This window comes from Giraffa tippelskirchi, chromosome 2, assembly GCF_054371585.1.
Source record: "Giraffa tippelskirchi isolate mGirTip1 chromosome 2, T2T-mGirTip1v1.2.pri, whole genome shotgun sequence".
Lineage (NCBI taxonomy): Eukaryota > Metazoa > Chordata > Mammalia > Artiodactyla > Giraffidae > Giraffa > Giraffa tippelskirchi.
In genome coordinates, this window is record NC_137276.1 from 137,080,953 (window position 1) to 137,104,006 (window position 23,054).

At 40.3% G+C, this 23,054-nt stretch overlaps 1 protein-coding gene across 8 annotated transcripts in view; it reads right to left on the reverse strand.

The window, feature by feature from the left end:
* GOLIM4 (golgi integral membrane protein 4) overlaps positions 1 to 23,054 on the reverse strand; it is an 82,684-nt gene that overhangs the window by 22,376 nt on the left and 37,254 nt on the right. For 4 of the 8 annotated variants that reach the window (XM_081532924.1, XM_081532909.1, XM_081532912.1 and 1 more), the window contains exons 2-7: positions 12,161 to 12,235; positions 10,880 to 10,929; positions 8,736 to 8,789; positions 6,691 to 6,841; positions 3,370 to 3,452; positions 2,760 to 2,843 (exon numbers count right to left, since the gene is read on the reverse strand). In XM_081532924.1, coding sequence (XP_081389050.1) covers positions 2,760 to 2,843; positions 3,370 to 3,452; positions 6,691 to 6,841; positions 8,736 to 8,789; positions 10,880 to 10,929; positions 12,161 to 12,235 — 497 coding nt within the window. The remainder of the gene's footprint in view (positions 1 to 2,759; positions 2,844 to 3,369; positions 3,453 to 6,690; positions 6,842 to 8,735; positions 8,790 to 10,879; positions 10,930 to 12,160; positions 12,236 to 23,054) is intronic. The other 4 variants (XM_081532950.1, XM_081532933.1, XM_081532940.1 and 1 more) reach the window with 1 other exon arrangement.

A 23,054-nucleotide genomic window follows, 5' to 3' on the forward strand; every position in this document is an offset into this window, starting at 1 on the left:
TTTAGCAGTATGGTCTGAGCAACACTTATCAGCAGAAAGAACCATACGCTTCAAATAAGTAACTGATTATATATGTAAAATCACTCAGGCCACCCTCTTTCCCAGTCAGTCTGTGGTCATGTAAGGTCCCTTCCTCTCAAAAAGCTCCCTGTATTGTGCTTTGCAGTTTTGGAAAGCAGTAGCATAGGCATGAAAGGAGGCTGGATTTTTATTCTTATTCTTCGATTCTGAATATCCTTTTCTTCTAAAATGACAAAGCCACTAATGCAGGTATAGGACGAGAATATACTCGTATGTGTGTTATCTGTGTGTATATGTAGTAGGGTGTGTGTGTGTGTGTGTGTGTGTGTGTGTGTGGTGTGTGTGTGTGATACTTTAAATACAAGAAACTATAAAGATGGAAAAAATAAACATGTTAAGAAAACCAGTAGACTGCTTATACTTAGCTTATCATATGCACCAGCACTGTTATCCTAAAATAGAAGTGCTATATGTGTAAACACATATTTACATAAGCACATACAAAGAACGCAGAAATCTCTTCTGAACAAGCTTCCCAGGCAGGGCACCCCCCTCACTGTGCCCAGCAGAGCAGAGAGAGGAGGCTGGTGAGTCTTGCTCCCTTGGCCACAGTTGTGCACCTGCACGGTACTCTCCCACCCGCTTCCTGCCTTTTTCTAATTCACACAGAGAAGTCTGCCTGCTAAATCCGTCTCAGGGGTGTGCTTCTTTATCATTTGTACAAACGTGTGCCATATGGCTAACACTGGCCCTTAACCAGAATCCTATCAAAACATTTGCAAACCAACTTTGGAGGTCAAAGGGAAAAAAAAATGACATCCACACAGTGATGCTTTTAATAAGATAAATATTCTACCCTTTCTTCTTTCTCCTCCTCCTACGTATATAACCTTTGAAGGGAGAAATACTATGGTCCTCAAATGTAAGCATGCATGAAGAATCATGTTAAATTTTGGAATGATCACGTTAAAAATGCAGGCTCCTGGATGCCCACCCTAGAAATCAGTATTCAGTAGGTGTGGGGCAAGGCACACGTAACCGTAATACAGGGAATCTCCACAAATCCCAGCTTCAAGGTGGTTCTGGGCACTGATATTGGGCCAGCTTCTCTACTCCTTTTGACCTTGTTTTATTTAGTTAAAAAAAAAAAATACAGTTATTATATAACTCAGTAGGTTGTGAATATTAAATAAAATTCTGTATATAAAGTTATTATGATAATCCCTGACAAATTCTAAGCTCTCGAATTCCACTCAGTTCCTGCTTTCTCCCCTCTTAATTACATTTAAAAATCAGATTGTCAAGACAGAATCTCATAAGATGATTTACATGAGAAATGTATATGTCTGAAATAGCAGTTGTTTTCTATGCAGATCTGGGGAAAGTTTCAACTGGGGAGTAAAAAAACAGGAGAAACTTGACGACCTCATCCAAAAGAACCAAAAAAAATATTCAAAGAAATAGAAAAATATATGTACGTTAAATTTAAAAACTTGTTTTCTATTACAAAATCTTGTGAGTAATATTCCCCAGTGAGCTTACAACAGAATTTGGTTTTGGTCATTAAATGAACTACTTTACTCACATTTTTCTGAATTTTCAAGTCGTTGCTTAATTTAATATTTATGGTTATTATAGTACCTAGAGTATTCAAATTGGTCTGTCATATTTTTCAATATGAATAGTGGCCTCATGTAACAAATGCTTGGCAGAAATTTTATAAAGAAGATTTTAAGTGTAATAATATCCTCTAAAGCCAATTTAATTGATAAACATGTAAAAAATTACCACACAGCTACAGTTTTGTAGGGGGATAATCAATGACTGCCTTGAAAAGGGGTCCCACAGACCCAGATGTTACAGTCTCTGAAACAGATCAGGGCCTGGAATATGATTCTTTTAAAAATTTTATAAAGACAAAAAATAATGCACAGTCTCCTGGTAAGAACAAATAGTTGGTTTTCCTTTGCTCTTTTCCTTTAATTCTTCCAAGAGAAGAAAAGTGAAGACCAGTGATTAAGAATATACAGTGACTAAACTAGCCATTCCTATTTGCTTCAACGATAAAGCTGTAAAACAGTCAGTGTGACATTACTTCACTAAGCTCTCTAACACCTGTATTTGTTCATTTAATACATTATCTACTGAGGGCCTGCCTTGTGCAAGGAGTGTTGTAGGCTTTGAATAAATGAAACTTATGACTCTGGTTTTCCTTCTCTATTTACCTGAGATTTCTCATTTCCTGTAATTTGACCTAACAACACATAAGCCTAGGCCCAAAAGGAGTGTATGCAGGCGTAAAGCTGGGAGCAAGGGAAGGAGGAGTAAAATATAGAGTTTTACAATAATTTATTTAGGTAGTTAGCATATAAAATCCTGTAGATAGTATAGCAAGAGTCTACATAGGTCTATATAGTGGCAAAAAAACCCATATATGTGGGATGAATTCTCTGATTTAGACAAGTATTAGACTACTGCATGTAGGAGTTGGTGGAGGGTAGAAAAAGTCATATGAGCCACACTGCCAGTGCAGGAAAAAAAAAGAAAAGAAAAAAGTCAAAGCTTTACTTAATATTCTCTTGATTGAGTTTTAAAAGCATGCATGATCTTCAGGATCAGGAAAGCTCTGTCCTAAGGAACTCAGTGAAGACTGGCCTTTAAGAGACTGCATGCATAGAGGAATTCAGAAATGTTAAGCAGACTTAAAAAGAACCCAGAGAGGCTGCTACCCTTCTAACCTGTGCAGCAGCTAGTGCACTCTTGTGGTCTTCCAAAGTCACTACAAGTTGCTCATGCTCGGAGAGTAAATTCTTATGCTGTTGCTACACAAAAAAGAATTTTACATGTTGAGCTTTGACATTCTGGGACAAACTCCTCTTGGGAAGGTAGTGGTATGGCCACCCAAACGTTGCTCACTTGCTGGCTTGTGTAGCATTTGATAAGTTCAAAGATCTTTGCAGAGGGAAGACCATGGTTAAGGTGGTAATCCACAATCTAAAATGTGCTACCCAAAAATCATAATCACTTACAAGGAAATCAAAACAGGAAGAAAAATACTTTTAGTTATCAATAAACCTTTGCAAATAAAAAGCTTATTAAGATTCAACCATGTAGCAAAAGAATCATTCCAGTGCTAATGCAAATGCTGAGATTTCCAGATCATTCTTTAGCTTACAATGCACAAGAAGTAATGGGCAGGTTCACTTTCTACAAAAGCCCAAAATAACAGTGTGGATTGTAAAGCAAGTCAAGTAGTGAACGACTTTTAAAGTCACTACAAAGTAAAGCAGGCAAACACAAAACAATCAAATACTGGGGTTTTTAGGTTGTTGTTTTTCTTTTTTTTACCTTGACATCTTGCAGCTGTGTGTGCATGTCCTGATGCGCTCTCCTCAGTTGTCTGTTCTCTTCTCTCAGATTGTACACGGTTTCTATTTTAGAAAAAGGAAAATCATGCGTAAACACCTGGGCCTTTCAGGCTCTTGATTCTATTATTTTCCTATCTAAAGCCTCACATAACTTTTTCAAAGATCGCTTTGAACTTTGACAGTACAATACTCCAAATTAACAAAACTTAGCACCATTTTGGGATGTGGCACAGATTCAGTTGGACAACCCAATACAATCTGACTCAGTGGTTTAAATATGCTCAAACAAGCTATCTGGATAGAAGTTAAGGATTTTTAATTACTCCTGAGCTAAAAATGAAATATTTCTGTTAATAAGCAAACCCTTAGGAATGAAATATAATGGGTAGGAGTCATCTAAGATTTTAGTCTCACCATAAATTAAAAACAAAGCTATCAAAAAGCACAAACTGCATCTCTCATAGCCATGAATAATTTCCACAGTCCTCCAAAGGGATTTCAGTTACAAAAGCATCTCAAGAAACAAATAAGAGACAGACACCCCATATGCTCAAAAATTCTAAATGTATTTTCCTTCTCCCACAATTGAGTTCTTGACTGGTCTAAATTCTTCCTCCAACAGCTACTGGACAATTCTTTCCACAGTTACAATGTGAGACCGCAGTGATCATAGTGAAGTCTTAAAACCTCCCCAGCCACAAGCAATTCAGGGAACAGCCTCTTGGTAACTTTCCCACATTTTCTGTATCTGGACATTATTTGTTATGAACTGGTAGCCCCTGGGCCAACACAGAGACTTTTCTTTTTGGCCCTTCTTTTTCTTTTTGGCCCCTGCAAGTATTAGCCGACATACAATGTCTTCCACATTTGAAGAGTTGTCACCAAGTAAAAATCAAGAAGCTGGGTCTCATAAGATTCTGGCAACATCAGGCCAATTCTCAGCAGAAGTTAAATGGCAGCTGGGTGATCATATGATGCATGCTCCAATGGGAGATATGGTCGACAGTGAAAGGGGTGCTGTTTTAGAATGATGCTGGGACAGCAGCAGGTGTGGACCTGCATGGTGCTGGGCACACACTCCCCAGAGTGGCAGCCACTCCCTGCAGGCAGAACTTTACTGTCTCCAGGGTGGCCCTCAGCACTGCAGAAAACTGCCAGTCACCATGCTGCCTCATATTCTCTGCCCGCTTTCACTCCGTTAAGAGTCCCTGCTTGATCCCTGGGCACTGGCTTTATGACTACGTTTGGGAAGAGATCAAGAAGAAGGTGAGAATGTCGCTAGTGGTGGGGTTGTCCACCTATTTGTAACAGCAGATTTTCTCAAACATCAAAACGGGACACCAGCGGCCATCCAGGAGGACCCCAAGTGTATCAGGGGCTAGATGGGCCTTCCGTCTACACACGCACACATGCAGTTGAAATACAGGGCTGACTTTTAAAGGAATTCAGTTTATAACCTTAAGGACAGTGTCTCCTGTGCCTTTGCTGTGTGACCCTAAGTTACTTAACTTTTGCAGGCCTCAATTTCTTCATTTGTTGAACTGGGTTAAATATAATGCCTACCTGCCAGGTTGTTATAAGGCTTAAATAAGATACCTGCATGAAGAGTTTCACCCAGTACTGACACGTGGCAAATACTTGTTGAGTGTCAGCTCTTATTATAACCGTAATGATGAGAAGAATCATCTAAGCTTACATGGTATCAACTCACCGTTACCCATATTCTAAATTCTAAACTCCCTCCTCGTGTCACATTAATCTACCAAAGACCACTCCGACTACACACGTCATGGTTTGCCATGACAGACCCTCGTCTATCACAATTTACTGTCAGGGACCCTGATCAAACAAAACTGCTGATGTGAAAATCACTTATCAAGTGTCATCAAAGGCACTGTCATATTAAGTTGCTTAAAATTTCTATGAGAGATGTCTTTCAAATATTAACTGGTACCAAAAATACTGCTCTCTCTCGCTCTCCGTGTTTCTGTCTCTGGCTCTCTCTCTCACTCTCCAAGATATTGGGAGATTCTCTCTTCTGATGACAAGAGCCCCAGAACTGACTGTACTTCTCCTTTTGTTCTGGATCCCAGGATGTTCAGACCAGCCATCAGGCTTGAATTGTCTGAGTAGCAGGACTCACATACAACTGTCTTCCTATTTTCCACGCTTCTGATTTCTTGATAAAATTTTACTACACATGGACTGAGTTTCAAAGAAAGGTGTAAATATAGAGTAGACTTAAGATAACATGCCTTTTAAGCCTCTCACTAAAATTAAATGAACTAAATTATGTGAAGTATGTCAAGGTCAGGCACCTAGAAAATACTTACAATGTATTCCTATTATTTTGGAATACCATTATTAACCTATTATTTTGGAATACTGAGAGACAAAGCATAGCAAAAGAAAAGTGCAGAGAGTCCAAAGGACCTATCACACAGCAGATTTCTATGATGACGTTTTACATAAAACCAGGAAATTGTTTGGCACAGGGCAATTAACTAGATTATAGAAGACCTTACTCTGATTTCATCTTTGTTTATGTGAGCACAATGTATCTTTTTAAACCAAATCTCACACTTCAACTTATTCAGGACCTGAATAGGTGATTGTAGAATATGCTGTTGCTCTCTTTCAGAACTCATATGTACTCAGAAGTGATGTATTTCATTTCATATTACTATGAAAATACCTGATGCTGATATTTATGGTTGTTAGCATATATTGAAGGTTTACCAGGTACCAGTAACTGTATTAGGTGCTTTGCATAATTTAATCCTCATACTAACTCTATAAGGTTTATAATTTTTATGAATATCCCACTTTTACAGATGAGGACAATTAAGTCTGTGGTGAGTTATACAACCTGCCAATGGTCATAAAACTAGTCATTGATTCACCAGGACAGTCAGACTTCAGAGCCTTAGCTTTTTGAAGTGACTATTAGTGATCAACAGAGTCTTTGAGCCCCAGTGGAGATCTGGAAACCTGTCACTGTGACTGGGGAGCACTAATGGCATTCTGTGGGTGGGGTCAGAGATACTAAATGTCTCACCATGCACAAAAGAACTGTCTTGCCCAACAAGACCAATATGTCCCATTGAGAAACACTAAGTATTCTTTACTGTTTGCCTAAACAAACCCAGAGAGATCAGTGTGAAATATAATAAAAAAGTAGCTGGTAAAACACCCATGTAATGTAAATCCATCACCAAGCAAACAAAAGTCTATTGTTCCATTTAAACATTATTATGAGTATTCATTTCCATGCACACTGGCTCATTAGGTTTCCAAATACCTTTTAGCTTAGAAAGCTCTTGTTCTTTCTCCTGCTGCAGCTGCAGGTATCTCTGCTTGTGGTCATTAAATGTCCTACTGAAGTCTTCTCCTTGTCTGCGGTGTTCCTCTTCCAAGTCGCTGTGTTGCTTCTTTAGCTCCTCGTGTTGACTCTGCAAAGATGAAAATTTGAGCAGGGATATACATTTGTAACTGAGCAGGACCCCATGGGGCTTTCCTCGGACAGGCCTACCATGTATTCTCTGCTTTAGCTCCTCTCTTAAGTACCTAGATAACAGTATTTGATGCCCATTTCCTGAGTTGTTTTGTAGATGTGAAACCATCCCCCCCACCACCCCCCACCTTCCAAATGGCAGATGTTAACCGCTTAATGACCATGAGTATACAGCCTCAGGCCTCCTGGAGCCTAAGGACTGATAATGCTAACTCCTGTGACACCACCCTGCAGTCAACCAATCAGGCACTTGTCCACAAGCTGATCACAGACCCTGCAACCCCCTTCCCTCACTTGGCTTTTAAAAATGCTTTGCCAAACCCTTGGGGAGCATGGGGGCTTTTTAGGGCATGAGCTACCAATCTCTTGCATGGCTCTGCAATAAACCTTGCTCTGCTCCAAACTCTGATGGTTTGGTTTGTTTGGCCTCACTGTGCGTTAGGCACAGAGAATTTGCACTAACACATTCTCTAAATCAGTTTCTCTCGACAGCACAGCCTTTCTCTTGTAAGAAAGTAAGCACAGATGAAGTAGGCTTCGTTTTCCTGACTGCTTTAAATTTGTGCAGCTCTCTTCCATTTCCTTCCATTTCAAATGAATAGTTTGGGATGGTGGCCAAAAATAATTTTCTCCTTAATTTTTAACATTAATGTGAACAACAAGAAGTTGGAAGTTTACAAGAGTGATGGAAAAGGAAGGGATCTGGGGAAATTCCCAGGGACTCAAGTTACTGTGGAAACAAGGTAAAGCTAATGGAAAAATTACCCTTCCATGGAGCCTCTAGACTGCCTTTCAATCTGATGTTTTCCCAGCAATGTTTTTTATTTCCCTTCTTTGATTATCAGCCATTCTGGTAACCCAGTTTAAAGAAGAGGGAAAAAAAGACCTTTTTCCCTTTTGGGAGAAGTAAAAAAAAAAATTGATTATTTGTAGAAATGATTCTTACTTATACTACTCTAGGTTATAATACTGTAATCACAATCTAGATAAATTCTATAGGCTCCAAATGCTTAACGTGAATGGGTGGTCTGCTTTAATTCGCGTATTGCTTTCCTGATAATAGTAAAGATTCTGGTTTCAATAAAAGGCATATACCCTACTGATCCAGGAGGAAAGACAACACCAGACAAAAAGCTGGGCACTGGGTGTGGGAGACAACGGCACAGATTTCCTGCTGTGTGGATGGCATAATAGCCGCTGCTCATCTCTTCTGGCCTGACACAAACAGTGCATCTCTCTCTCTTTTCTTCAGTCTTCCTGACACACAACAATGAGTTTTATCCAAGAACCAAGGAAGGAACATCTTTAAATTGTGCTCCTGTGGTAGGTGGGCCACTTATGACACATTACTAACAGGAAGACAGCATTCTAATACTTCTACTGTCCCCACTGTGTCTAAGATAAAAAAAAAAAAATTCAAGAAAAACCACCCTGAGAAATTAGATTAAAAAACAAATGAAAATCCTTAAAGGATAAAGAACAAACTCAAAAATTAAGTGACCACCCATGGTGGATTCCTGTCAATGTATGGCAAAACAAATACAATATTGTAAAATTAAAAAATAGAAAATAAACTAATTTAATAAAAAAAAAATTAAGTGACTAGAGACCCTGATTTATAAGAAAATGAATAAAGAGTTAAATACATCCTTTGTAATCAGGTGATAAACATAATGGAGCATTACAATTATATATCACCTTTAGCCAAAAATGACTTTATGATACCATATCATGGTACAAATTAATTTTCTGTCAACTTTCCTTAATCACATAAGTTACTTAGTTAACCCCTTCATTCATTCATTCATGAAGAACACCTCTAAATCACGCACCTTCAGCATCTGATGTTGGACATTCAATGCGCTGTACCTGCTATTAGAATCTTGCTGTAAATTGAAAAGAAAATAATTAACAAAAAGATAACACATTTGGCTCTTTTGTTAAACAGAACTTGAAGCTCTTAGTGAAAGGTTTTCACTTGTTCACGTGTGTAAGTAAAAATGAATTCTAAGCTGGATCCAGGATGCTTCTGAGGTCCTCTCTTTACTTCATAGCAGAAATGAAGTTTTACATTCCTCTAAGTTTGCTAGACTTTAATGATGAAAAAACAGGGCATGGAATTATAAAACAGCAGTTTGAAAGTGCCCTTGGAGGTGATTTACTTCCACTCTCATATTCAAAAGAAAAACTGAGGCCAGAGGCACAGGAGAGCTTGTCCTGAGACACAGTACCACATATGGCTGGTACCTTGTGCCTGGTGCTCAAGGGGAACAGGAAAGAAACCAGCAGAGACCAGGCCTCACAAGCTTAGAATGGGTTCCAAAAAGGGAAAGAAAAGGCACTTTTCTTCCTTGAGTTTCTATGGGTAAGAAATTCTACATACTGTGTGTGTGTGTGTGTGTGTGTGTGTGTGTGTGTGTGTGTGTGTGTGTGTGTGTGTGTGTGTGTGTGTGTGTGTGTGTGTGTGTGTGTGTGTGTGTGTGTGTGTGTGTGTGTGTGTGTGTGTGTGTGTGTGTGTGTGTGTGTGTGTGTGTTACTCAGTCATGTCTGACTCTGTGATCCCAGTGACTATGGCCCTCGTGTGTGTGTGTGTGTGTGTGTGTGTGTGTGTTACTCAGTCATGTCTGACTCTGTGATCCCAGTGACTATGGCCCTCGTGTGTGTGTGTGTGTGTGTGTGTGTGTGTGTGTGTGTGTACTGTCATGTCTGACTGTGTGTGTACTCAGTCATGTCTGACTCTGTGATCCCAGTGACTATGGCCCTCCAGGCTCCTCTGTCTGGGGAATTTTTCAGGCAAGAACACTGGAGTGGGTTGCCATTTCTTCCTCCAGGAGATCTTCCCTACCCAGGGATTGAATCCACATCTCTTGTATCTCCTGTATTGCAGGCAGATTCTTTGCTACAGCGCCAGCTCACAGAGAGAAACAGAAAGGCTAAGGAACAGGCCGAGGGCAAATGTCTCCTTTAGTAGCAGAGCCAGGACAGAACCCTGAGCCTTTGTGTCCAGCTGAACTCCATGCTCCAGCAGTGGAGTATCTTCACATTTGGAGCTCACACATGTCCAGTCCTGGGCAGCCACAGCGGGTCAGTGTACAAACCACATCTGCCAGTTTTCTCTCCCCAGGCTGCTGTGTTTTTCTATCTTACGTGCCCCGCCCCTTACTTTACAACATCGGCAGTATAAGCACAGCTTCATTTATTTCTTTCTTTCATGTTCTTGCAACTTCTAAAATGGACCGCATTTTTGCTTTAACACTTTATTTTTATCACTTTACCACTTTAATTTGTAATATATTACATTACAAAATGCACAACAGAACACACACAATTTTGACTAGGTCTTAAAAATGCAAGTAAGAATGAAAAGCCAGTAACCTCCTAGCTATTCAAGGAACCGACTCTTCTCAGTTTTAATACCCCACAACACCAGTGCTTTCTTCAACCAACACTTACAAGTTTTTCTTAGAGTAAGAGAAAAAAGTGTTTTCCCCTAGTTAATTTGGACTTTAAAACTTCTAAAAAATGTCAATATCATTTATTTATCCATTCATGTTACAGAGGTTTTTGAACATTTGAACATGTGAACTCTAGGCCAAATATTGTGTTAGACATCACACAGTAATGTCTCTGCAAGTGACAGTAACATTGTGCAAAGCCAAATCAAACTAAATATCACATTCTATAGAAAACAGAGACTACAGATGAATAAATAAATGAATCTCTTTATTGTGGAACATTAAGGATATTTTCAATTTATCACTATGGCCAATAATGTGATAAGCAAAGGAAGGTAGTTTTAAAGGAACAATTTTTAAGGTCTTCCTCTCAGAATTTTTTTTGGGAAGGAAGGAAGGGAAGGACGGAGGGAGATGTATTTCAGTCCTAATGATCAACAGAGTAAAATGTTTGGACATTTTATTTCCCCCTCTGTCAAGCTTTGTGAAATAAAAAATTAAGGGAGAAAAAAACAACTTACCCTTCCCTTATTCAGTGTTTCTTGTGCTTCTAATTTATAAACCAGAAAATCTAGAAAATACAAAATGGAGAACATAATTGCATTAATTAACTACATTAGTGTAAGTTAATTCATTGTGGCATTTTTAGACATCTAAAAAAGCAAGGGCATGTTTTACTCAGACCTAAACAATCTACTTGATGACATACGTTATTTTGTCTTTTAATGCTTTAAAAGTTTTCCTCCATACCTTAAAGTTGTGAATCTTGTATCAACAAAATACACACTATAGACAACTGACTAAAAGTGCATTTAGAGTGTGGACTTGGTGATGAACTCTCCTTGAAATGAAGGAGAAAACAAACAAAACCATGCAGTGCACCTAAGGACGGAGATGATTTATTGCCAGCCACTAGATGGCACACTAAAATCATCCAGGACCTGAAAAGGAACTCAAGCCATGGAAACCATCTTTAATGCTCTTAAAGCTTTATTATCCACTAGATGGCTCTACAAAATCACTCTGCATTTGAAGACAAGGAAAATCCAAACCCTATCAAAGCATTTTAATAATCTTAAAACTTCTCAGTAAAACATTCCAGCTTACACTGTCCTCCTCTGTTCTCCCTCCTTCTACCCCATACCAAAGTAATCAGAAAAAATACCACTTCAATCTAATATTTAACCAGAAAGATGAATAAATAAAAATAAGAATGCAGGTAATTCCAAATCACAAGCTATACAAGGTCCATGCTTTATAGAAAAATTCTGATAAAAATCAACAGCATTTATTTTTATTTAACACCTGTGCTAAATGTTAATTTTTCAAAACAAACCAATCGGCTAAGCCAATAAAGCCTCTAGCAAAAGAGAAAAACAGGTCTATAACTTAAAAGATGTCATGCAATGAGACCAAAATTGATTATGCTATAAATGCATATATACATATACATATATGTATACATAAAGTTTGTCATATTCTGGACTGCATGGTATTATTTTCCCAGATGTCTGTTGACAGATGTTAATAACATATACAATATTCAAATGAAGAACTGTGTGCTATTTCTGAAGTAATACATATAACGAATATATGAATGACCTCAAAGAGGCACAAACTTAATGAAAAATTCTAAATCCAATCTTGAGCAGGAATTATTTTGTTGCACAATGTATAGCATATTGCTTGACTAACTTCGGGTGATTTGAAAAATTTCTAAGCAAAAAAACAGTAAAGCAAGTACATGATACTTCAAAGAAGAGCATAAAACACGTAAAATATGAATTACATTATTTATTTACCTTCCTTTGCTTTCTTATGTTCAAGTCTTTCCTTTTGCAAGGATTTCTCCAATCTTGATCTGTGTTCATACACAACTGGACAAAAAAAAGTTAAAACTTATTTTCAATAAATCAGAAATTCTAAAGTAAAATCAACATCAATTTTCAAACAGGAAGAAGATAGTTTAGAGTCCTTTCACAATTAAAATTAAAATGCATGCCTTTAATCTGGGTAAAAGATGGAAACAATAATAGATGTAATACTCAGCTGACTCCTATATGGTCTGCCCCTCTGTAGAAACAACACTGTGGAACAGGCTTCCAGCTTCTTGGCCAGTTCCTTGTTCTCCTGCTTCTGGAATGTGAGTCTCTGTGGGGTTCCCTGTCTCCTGCTGGACTAGCATGTCCACTTTCCACACTTCAGCCACCATCTGCACAGCATTTACCCCCGTCTGTGTGTCCAGCTCCCAACTCACTCTCAGACACTAGGAGAATATTTACACCCAGAGATCCTATAAGTGCTGCCAAGTCAACATGAGCTGACAGTGATTTAGAGCTGCCTGACATTGGTTCCATCCCTGGGTTGGGAAGATCCCCTGGAGTAGGAAATGGCACCCGCTCCAGTATTCTTGTCTGGAAAATTCCAGGGACAGAGGAGGCTGGTAGGCCACAGACCACTGCGTCACTGAGGTGGACAGGGCTGAGCACAGCACAGCAGCTGAGCGAGCTGAGCGGAGGATGGGTGTGGAAGCCTCAGCAGCACACTAAGGGTTGCTGAAAAGGGAGGTGTATTCCCCATGTCAGAGAAAATACAGGCGAGAGAGCCACAGAGACGAAGGAGGGAGACTGTCCCCACTGAAGAGCTTATGACCTGTGCCATGCCTGCATGTTCAGTTGTGTCTGACTCTTTGCGACCCCGTGGACTGTAGTCTGCCAGGCGCTTCTGTCAGTGGAATTTTCCAGGCAAGAAAACTGGAGTGGGTTGCCATTTCCTACTCCAAGGAATCTTCCCGACCCGGGCTCAAACTTGCACCTCTGGCTGGGCAGGCGGATTCTTTCCCGTTGAGCCACCTGGGAAGCCCACAGGATTGACATCTGCCATGGCAGGAAACCCAAGGCAAGCTGATGTCGTGTCACAGGACCTTCTTGCACTTTACCAAGCCCACCTCCCCCGTCTATTCTGAAGAAGAGGAAGTCGCCTGGTGAGGGGAGGAGGGAGTGCCGATGATTTAGGGGGAAAACAGGGAGAAGCCCCTGGGTACTCCCTCCCTCACTACAGGCTTCACATCTCCAGGAAACAGGAGCTGCAAGAGCAAGAGAAGTTTTACCTTTAATGAAAAAAAAAAAAAGTATTATTACACTGGACTAGGCCAGATATTACTAAACCAAGGCTGTATTTTTGGATAAAAGTTATTGAGGAAAAAAATATTTTTTTAATCTGAGAGAAGCCGAAAAGTAGTGAAGTCTGTCTTAGATTTCATGCAAGGACAGAAAACTCAAGCCCACAGAGTAGCGGTTGGAACAGGGGAGAGGAGGAGAGGATAAGGCAAGTTTCTGATGTGCCCTTTAATCCTGTTTGCTCAGCATTATGATCACAGATGACCTCACTCCCTGGCAAGCTCAGCCAAGCTTGCCACTGCGTTCTTTTTACCACCTCCAGCTCCTCACAGCTACCTAAGATACAATTCAACTGTCAATCACTGACTGACCCTTCAGGGTGTCAGTTCAGTTCAGTCGCTCAGTCGTGTCTGACTCTTTGTGACCCCATGAGCCACAGCACGCCAGGCTTCCCTGTCCATCACCAAATCCCGGAGTTTACTCAAACTCATGTCCATTGAGTCAGTGATGCCATCCAACCATCTTATCCTCTGTTGTTCCCTTCTCCTCCCGCCTTCAATCTTTCCCAGCATCAGGGTCTTTTCCAATGAGTCAGCTCTTCGCATCATGTGGCCAAAGTATTGGAGCTTCAGCTTCAGCATCAGTCCTTTCAATGAATATTCAGGAATGATTTCCTTTAGGATTGACTGGTTTGACCTCTTTGCAGTCCAAGGGACTCTCAAGAGTCTTCTCCAACACCACAGTTCAAAAGCATCAATTCTTCAGTGCTCAGTTTTCTTTATAGTCCAACTCTCACATCCATACATGCTGCTGCTGCTCCTAAGTCGCTTCAGTCGTGTCTGACTCTGTGCGACCCCAAAGATGGCAGCCCACTAGTCTCCTCCGTCCCTGGGATTCTCCAGGCAAGAACACTGGAGTGGGTTGCCATTTCCTTCTCCAATGCATGAAAGTGAAAATTGAAAGTGAAGTCACTCAGTCGTGTCCGACTCTTCACTACCACATGGACTGCAGCCTACCAGGCCCCTCGGTCCATGGGATTTTCTAGGCAAGAGTACTGGAGTGGGTTGCCATGTCCTTCTCATAGCTTCTCAAAACCATAGCTTTGACTAGATGGACCTTTGTTGGCAAAGTGTGTACAACTGCCCCAAACTGCTGGCCACCCAAAGTTGCCAGGGTCACTGCAATCCCCTCCCTGACCCTCCTCTCTACCTTTCCCCACTGCCTGCCCCCCCTCCCCGCCCCCACCAGGTACCAGCTTTGGCTGTCCTTCTTCAATATGGCCATCATCTCCAAGGTTCTTCCCCTTCTCCCAACACTGCATCTCTCATCTTGCCTCCCATTTAAAACTGCTATTGCCAGGGCTCCATCTACGACTCCCACAGCCCCTACTCTACTCACACCTCTGCTTACATCTCAGTCCACGACTGCTAAAATGCCTGCCACCACCCAGACTGGCCTGGTGTTGTCTCCTTTGGCCTGCCCCAAACTCATTTTCCCTCTCGTCTCAGCCTCCCAACAGTCATCCAAATAACAACCTTCCCCATTCCCTTTCTCCACTAGGGTCCCTATTCTCTTCACCAGATGATCCTTCCCCCTCCTCCAGTGCTGTTATTATAAAGGGATCTCATCCAACTCCACTTTACTCAGCACTGTAATATGAGTAGAAACACAAAGTGAATAGATATGGGCCTTGGCCTCAAGAAGCTCTAGTCTAACACAAGAGATAGATTCAGTAATTTTAAATAATCAGAGCTAACTGCATTTGGCATAATAAAAGTATATTTAAGCCCAGTGAAGCTCTGGAAGGAAGAGGAGTGAGGGAAGACTCTTGGCTGGCTTTCAGAGTGAAGAACAATTTGGTAGGTGGGGGCACCACAGGAGAAAGGCATTCCTGGAGGGCATCACAGGGACAGAGGTGCAGAGGTGATGAAATTGGACCAAAGGTAGTTGTTTTCCAAAAAGCTGGTTCCAAGTCCACTGCTGAGAAATTACATTGTTTTTCAAACATATAGGTGTATAGTATATATGTTTCTTGGCCAATTTCTAAAAGTCTATTAAAACCAAGAGTTTCCTTGGATTGGTACTAATGCTATCATCTTGAATGACATTTGGAACAAGGCAGGGAAAACAAAGATTAGTGCGATGGAACCTCACCAAGCCAAGCCCGGAACTCTGTGCTCACAGTCTTTGAAATTTTCAGTCAAGTGGGGGAAGCCTACAGGGAAACATAAATTACAATGTTGTCATGATATACACAGGTGAGAACAGGATGCCATGAGAACATCTAAGCTTCCAGCTGGTAGGAAAAACACTCCCTCATCTCCAATCCACTGGCTAAAGTCCCCACGGTCTGGGCAGTGGCTCACAGGAACATAAACATGCCAGGTAATAAGGCTTAAATATACCTTTATTATGCTAAATGGGTGCACTAACTGGACATATGGACAATTTTAGCAAGCATGTGCATCACTTTCAAAGAAAGGTGAACAGGCAATGTAGTCAAGATCTTGCTCTAAAGGAAGCGAAGTGGCAGCACGGGTCCTGAGTCTAGGGGCTCCTGAATGGAGGTCAGGACCGCTAGGGGGAGATAATGCAGGCTAGCAACACCCAAGATAAAAACAACAAAAAAACCAGCAGCAGCAGCACAGTCAAGAAAACATATGTGAGCGAACTGTTAATCACCATCCCTAGACACTTCAGTCTCTAATATTAACTGTTACCATGGCAAGGTAAGGATGGGGGAAAACGCTGCATTTACAAATTATAATCCTGTGAAATTCTTCTTGACAATAAAATAGAGCAGCAATCACTTATGTGGTACTTGGTCATCATGTAATGCTTATCTTTGGTTTAGGGAGCAGAAAACACATCTGCATCTGCAGAAACGCATCTTCATTGGGGTAGAAGGTCACTAGGTCACAGCTAGTGGAGAGGGAGTTGGTGGATGGGGTGAGGAGAGCCTGAAGGATGGCAGAGAGATGGTTCTGCGCTTTACTCTCTTCGCTCCAATTCAGTCAGGAGGATAACATGCAAACAGCTGGTACAAAGTACCCGTCGACCAAACTTAATCACAAAGCTGTCTGACAATTATGTGCAGAATGGGAATTTACACATTTGACATATTAATAGCAGCCTGTCTCAACAGCTAGAAGATTCCAGGATACACGAAAGTTAGAAACTTTCATAAATAACCTGACGAGATGCTATACAATGTCCACAAAGAGGCGAATATATCTGTGGATTACAGTCCACAAAGGTCTTGGGAAATCCGACACATGAATGCATAAAATGGCATCATTCATAGCACAACCTAAGGCAAGAAAAATGTGTTTTTGCAAATTGCAGCAGAAAAAAGATGTGATAAACAGGAAGAGGGTATGTGTAGAAACCATGATGTAATTGTACTATTAATATTAACTTACTCAGAATTGGTCAAGCCATTACTAAAGCGCCAGCATCTAGTCCTGATATATAACCTAAGAATTCAGAAATGGTTTGAGGGTTGCAGAGTATCACTGAGGAGGAAGGTGAGAGGATGGAACAGCAGTGACTGACAGAAGGTTGGAGAAGTGCTCAGAAAAAGGAAAACAAACTGAAAAGGAACATTACAGGCTGGGAAAACCATGTTATTAGGTAAAGGAAAGTGAGAGTAAAAATTAACCCTTAAAATTGGAAATTCTAGTAAGAAAGAGAGAAGAGGCAGGTGGTAATATAACGATCAAAAATACACACTCTGGTGTCTGGGTTCAAGTTCATGATCCAGTCCTTACAGGGCAAGATGCTGAACTTCTTTGCATTTCAGTTTCCTTATATGGCACGTGGGAATAATATAATAACAGTGCACATCCGTTCGGGTGGATGTCAGGGTAAATGAGTTAATTTACATCAACTCCTTCAAACACTGCAGGACACAGAGAAAATGCTAGAAAATACTAAAATATGTTTTCATCTGTCTGTGATGGCTTAGAAGTGCCAGAAAATGAGTCAGGTGATTCCCTGATCTCTTTCAACCCTACAATTAAAGTCTAATAATAACAAAGCAATTATACATACACACACATATACATATGTATTGAGAGAGAGACTTGAAACAGCGATAAAATATTGGTCTCAGTTTCTTGTTACTTAAAAAAAATTCCCTTAAAAAAGGGAAGAGGGTTGTGAATAAACTTTCTAATACTTTAGTAAAACCTATAAGCCTATTTTTAATAAAACTTGAAGGACAGCAAAACAGACCAGATGGAATCTTTGTGTTCTTACAGTTCTTCTAGAAAATGTCCCTATCAATTAGACACATACATATACCCACACTACCTTTAATTCTTTAACACACATTCTCCAGGCTTTGGGGCTAGTGATTTATCTAGGTAGGTACTGTTTTGCTTAGAAGGAGGATTGCTAATCAATCCTTGTCACTTATCTCTATTTTTCTATTTATACTCTTAAGTCAAAGGCATCAGTCGAGATGAAATCATACTGTTAGAACTTTTGCAGCAAAATATGTATATAATGAATATGCTCAAAGCACCAAACAGGCTCCAGGAAAAATAAGTTTAAAAATAATGGTTCAATCTTGGCATTCAAGATCGTTAACGCAGACCAACACTGCAACCAGGACAGGATGTGAATCACAAGAACTCATAAGAAAAAGATGAAAACCCACAATACTCATTATCTCCCCTGCTTACTGACAAGGAGTTTAATATTTTCCATGCAGTCAAGAATGGAAAGAGTTTTTATACCTCTCTCAACACACTCAAGAGTTTTAAAACATGCCAGCTTCCTACAGCAATTTTCCATTTTAACTGATTTCCATTTGAAAGGCACAGAGAAATTAGCTGTCCTCTGTCTATGGTATTTCCCAGGCAAGAATACTGGAGTGGGTTGCCATTTCCTTCTCCAGGGGATTTTCCTGATCCAAGGATCGAACCCACATTTCCTGTGTCTCCTGCATTGCGGATGGATTTGTTACCTGAGTCACCTGGGAAGCCCGTGTGTATCCACTTAAGGGTAAAACATAACATCTATAACATTTCAGGGTAAACTGCTTCCAATCAGAATTAGAAAGCAACACTTGAAAATTAAACAGAAAACATTGCTAAGCATTTTAACACCTTAAGCCAAGAGAGGGCAATGTTTCTTTGGAATTTCTGTGAAATTTTGTTCAGTCCTGATGATAACACAAAATTTTATCTTTATTTAAAAAAAAAAACAACAACTGAGTCTTGGTAGGACAGGCACACCGTTCAACTTGTGAAAACACTGATTTGTGAGTGTCTTTATCGTTTTACAGGTGATAAAAGTTAAAATGAACAAGTCTGTGCTTTGGTAATTGTGGCTGAAGATCTTTAGGATAGCAAGACAAATAACATAAAAGGAAAATCAACTGAAATCATCATAGCTCTCAGAACACAATACTTTGGAGGTTTTATTTCATTTTGGATTTTTAGGCCTAAAATCATTGTTATTTATCTTTAAGAACAGTTTTGATTGTGGTTCTAATTAGTCAGAAGTGGGGTAGAACCCCCCAACTTGCCCACTCACCTCCTGTGCTGAACAAGTTAGTAATTAACACAAAGTCAACATCATCTTTTTTTCTTCTTTCCTTCCCTCTTTCATAATTTCATTCCATACCAAGTCTGAGAAAGAATACCAAATATCTCCCTAGAAAACAACCCACATAAAGCAAGTAAAAGACAAAAGATGGGGGACAACTATCACCGTTTTGAAGATCACATGGGACCCCCTCTAGTGCCCGTAAGGCTCCTCTTCAGTGTCTCCGCCCCGGTCTTTCCTCGAGGTCTCCTCAAGCTCTGCCCCCTCCTCCTCACTCCACTAGGACCTCTAACCCCTACACAGTTAAGTCCAGCTTCGGCCTCTCACCCCATTCTGGTTTTACTTCTTCCAGTACAATTCCACATTTCCAGTTTGCTCGACAGTGCATGTGTGAATTGAATTATTAAAGAACCCTGTCCTATGGTTAGTTCCCTTTGCCAAATTACATCTTTGTATTGCAGGCCTGGGGGCAACACTTTCCAGTGGCTTCCTGTCATGCCTTGAATGAAGCCCAAAGCCTCACGAGGCTTCACCCTATCGTCCATCCTCTGCTCCAGCCACAGCGGCCTCCTCATTATTCCCTGAACACACCAGCGAGCTTTCACCTCAGCATCTCACACTGCCTCTTTCTGGTGCCCCCACTGCTCCTTCTCTGCGTGACTATCTCCCTCACCTCTCTCAGATCTTCACTAAAAAGACACCTTCTCATAAACAACTTTCCTGGACAACCTATCTAAGTTTGCAACCTGCTTCTCACCCTCAACGCTTCCAGGCTCCTCCCCCATTTCATTTTTCTCCTTACTCTTTAACTCTTTCTACTGTATTTTTGCTTTATTTATTGCCTTGCCATCTCACCAGAATATAAGTTCAGACAGGACAAAAATGTCTGGTTTGATTTATCCCCGTTACAGTGAATTACAGGCACTGAATAGGTAATGAATGAACAAATGAATGACTAAATTAATGAACTATATATGCTATGAAGGCTGGGATTGGCTGGTTCCCTTTCCTTCTCTTCTATATCCCCAACCCTTGCTACCATTTCAGTTCCAACCCCCCATCTCCTAATATTTAGCAGGATTCAATAATACTTGTGAAATGATTGAATGCATTTAGAAGATAGGTCATTCTCTTCCTCATTTGCCTGCTATCCTTTAAGTCCCAGTATTTTTAACTGAATTTCCGTATTTTTAGGCTCACTAGTACTCACACATCCCAGAGAACAGACAGATAACAGAATAGATTAAATATACATTTATCTCTTGATGTATAGGCTCATAAGATTAGTGTTAGTTAAATCACAGCCCTGAAATACAGACGCTTTCAGAAAGCCAAGAGGAAAAAAAGATAGTCTGATTAGGTATTTTTCTACTGCATGGCAATTGCTGTACTTTTTTTTTAGCTGCACAATAAACTTCCTATAATAGTTCACACAAGTGTCTATTTTTAAGTGTGCTAATGCATATAGTTTGTGAAGTTGTTCAAATGGAAATTTTAACCATGATTTGAATTGGTGCTTTACTGCCTTTCCTATTTTGGATAAAACTATACCCAGGCTTTTCCTCATGACACTATCTAATTGAAATTTGCCTTTTTTCAAACATGTATTGTATTAGCTGATTTAAGATATTTGTCTTCACACAAGTCTTCTCCTTGGCATTCTTTCAAGTGGTAAACTACTAATAATTATTCTTATTATTAGAGGAAACCTACTCACTCCTCATGAAATAATTCTTCTCTTAGATGCTCAGAGCTATCATAGCCCAGCAGTATTCCAGGCACCTTGGGAGACACTAAAGTATAAGATTTACTCTTATAAAAAGCCTCTAATCAATAAATTTGGACGCGAAGAGGAGGTTAAGACAGGTAAAACAGTAAGAAGACAATTAGAGACAACCAAAGGCTAGATGTCCCTGGTGGCTCAGACAGTAAGGAGCCTCCCCGCTATGCGGGATACCCGGGTACAGTCCCTGGGTGGGAAAGATCCCCTGGAGAAGGAAATGGCAACCCACTCCAGTATTCTTGCCTGGAATATTCCATGGATGGAGGGGCCTGGCAGGGTACAGTCTATGGGATCGCAAAGAGTCAGACACGACTGAGAGGCTTCACTTTCTTTCTAAAGGCTAGGTGAGCCAGGATGACAGAATAACCTTCTGCGCCAGCAGATTTTTACACCTAGTCTCTTTGTAAGCTAAAAGAAAAATTATCCTCCTGTCCCATGACAAATGTAAAAGTTACATTCTCGAAGGCCTAAATAAGTATATATGAGTATATATTGGCTTCTCTTGTGGCTCAGACAGTAAAGAATCCACCGGCAATGCAGGAGACCCAGGTTCGATCCCTGGGTCTGGAATATCCCCTGGAAAAGGAAATGGCAACCCACTCCAGTGTTCTTGCCTGGAGAATTCCATGGACAGAGGAACCTGGTGGGTACATGGGGCTGGAAAACAGTCAGATATGACTAAGCGAATAACACTTCACATGCATATATATTAAAAACTTATGAACTCACAGTAACAGAAGTTATTCTAAAATCAAATGAATAAAAATAGACCCTCTAAAGTAATATTCGTATCTAGAAATCAGATTTCAGATGGACTGCATCACAACACTTCAGGAAATAATGCATGACAGAGATGATTAGGTTTCCAGTATCCCAAAATTGAAGTAAGGGCATATAAGAATGCTCTTCGGATGGGCTAAAATATGCAAAAGCACACTGGTTTTATAATGAACCTAAGAATTTATGCATAAACTTTCAAAGTCTATGTGCTTGGACCAAACATGAAAGACATTATTTAATTTTCTTAAGTTATCTAGCTTCTTCATGGAAACCTGCCTCTATGGACACTTCAAGTAATGCCAACAAAGAAAGAAAATCCAGTACTCAAGTATCAACCCCCTTGTATAAACCTGTATCTAGCAGCACACAACTCAGAAAGGGTGAGCTGGGCTGCAACTGGCTTCTTCAAATTAAGGCAGCAGTACATAAGCACCCCCAAAATCGTCCAAACTCCCAGTGTCAAGTCTTCACTTCAAAATGTGAAAGTCTGCAACATTTCTTAGAAGTCTTCATGAAAATCTGGCTTATTAAGAGACACTATGTAAAACCTCTTATCTATTGCATCATGACTATTTCATTCAACAAATCAAACAAATATTCACTGAGCATTTACTACTTTGGGAATATATCCTGAGCACAATGGTAGAAAATATGATATTTTCTACCATTCTTTTCTACCATTCTCTCTGCTCATATTTTGCAGAGAGATAAAAATGATGACATAGTCAATGGTATATAAGAAGTTAGTGAATGCTATGGGAAGAAATAGAAAGGGTAAAAGAGACTGGAGCTGTAGGAAGAATGGATCAAGTTTCACTTTTTTTCCCCAAGTTTCATTTTTAAATAGGGTGGTCAAGATAGGCTTCACAGAGAAGGAGCCAAGACTTGAAAAAAAGTGGAGTTGGCACTCTAGACTCCTCAGGGTAAGTGTTTCAAATATAAGGAACTGGAAATGCAAAAGTCCTACAGCGAAAGTATGTCTAAGAAAAGCGGGGAGGTCAGAATAGCTGAGGAAGAGTGAGCCTAGAAGGTTAAAGGGTGAAGGTGGGGAAGGGGGCACATGGCAATGGGTCTTGCAGAACCCTGTGAACACTTGGCTTTTACTCTGAGAGAAATGGGGAGCCAGTGGAGAATTTTGAGCAGTAATGTGTGATGTTCACTTAGTTTTTAAAATAATGATCACTCTGACCACATGCATGCAAGATGCAAGTGGGAAAGCTAGTTAGTAGCCGGCTTCTGCAGTCATCCAGGCCTGAGTATAATGATAGAATAGGACGATGCAGAAGCCTCAGCCAGTTCTGCATTTAAACTGAAGGTAACACCAGTGCCTGTAATCAGCTGAGATGGGGAAGGTCACCATGGACTAGGGTTATGAGGAAGACCAGCAGTTAAGACTACTGATTACAGAGTGATTTACTCAGCCTGCAGGGGTCAGTCTAGATTCCCAGAGGCAACATT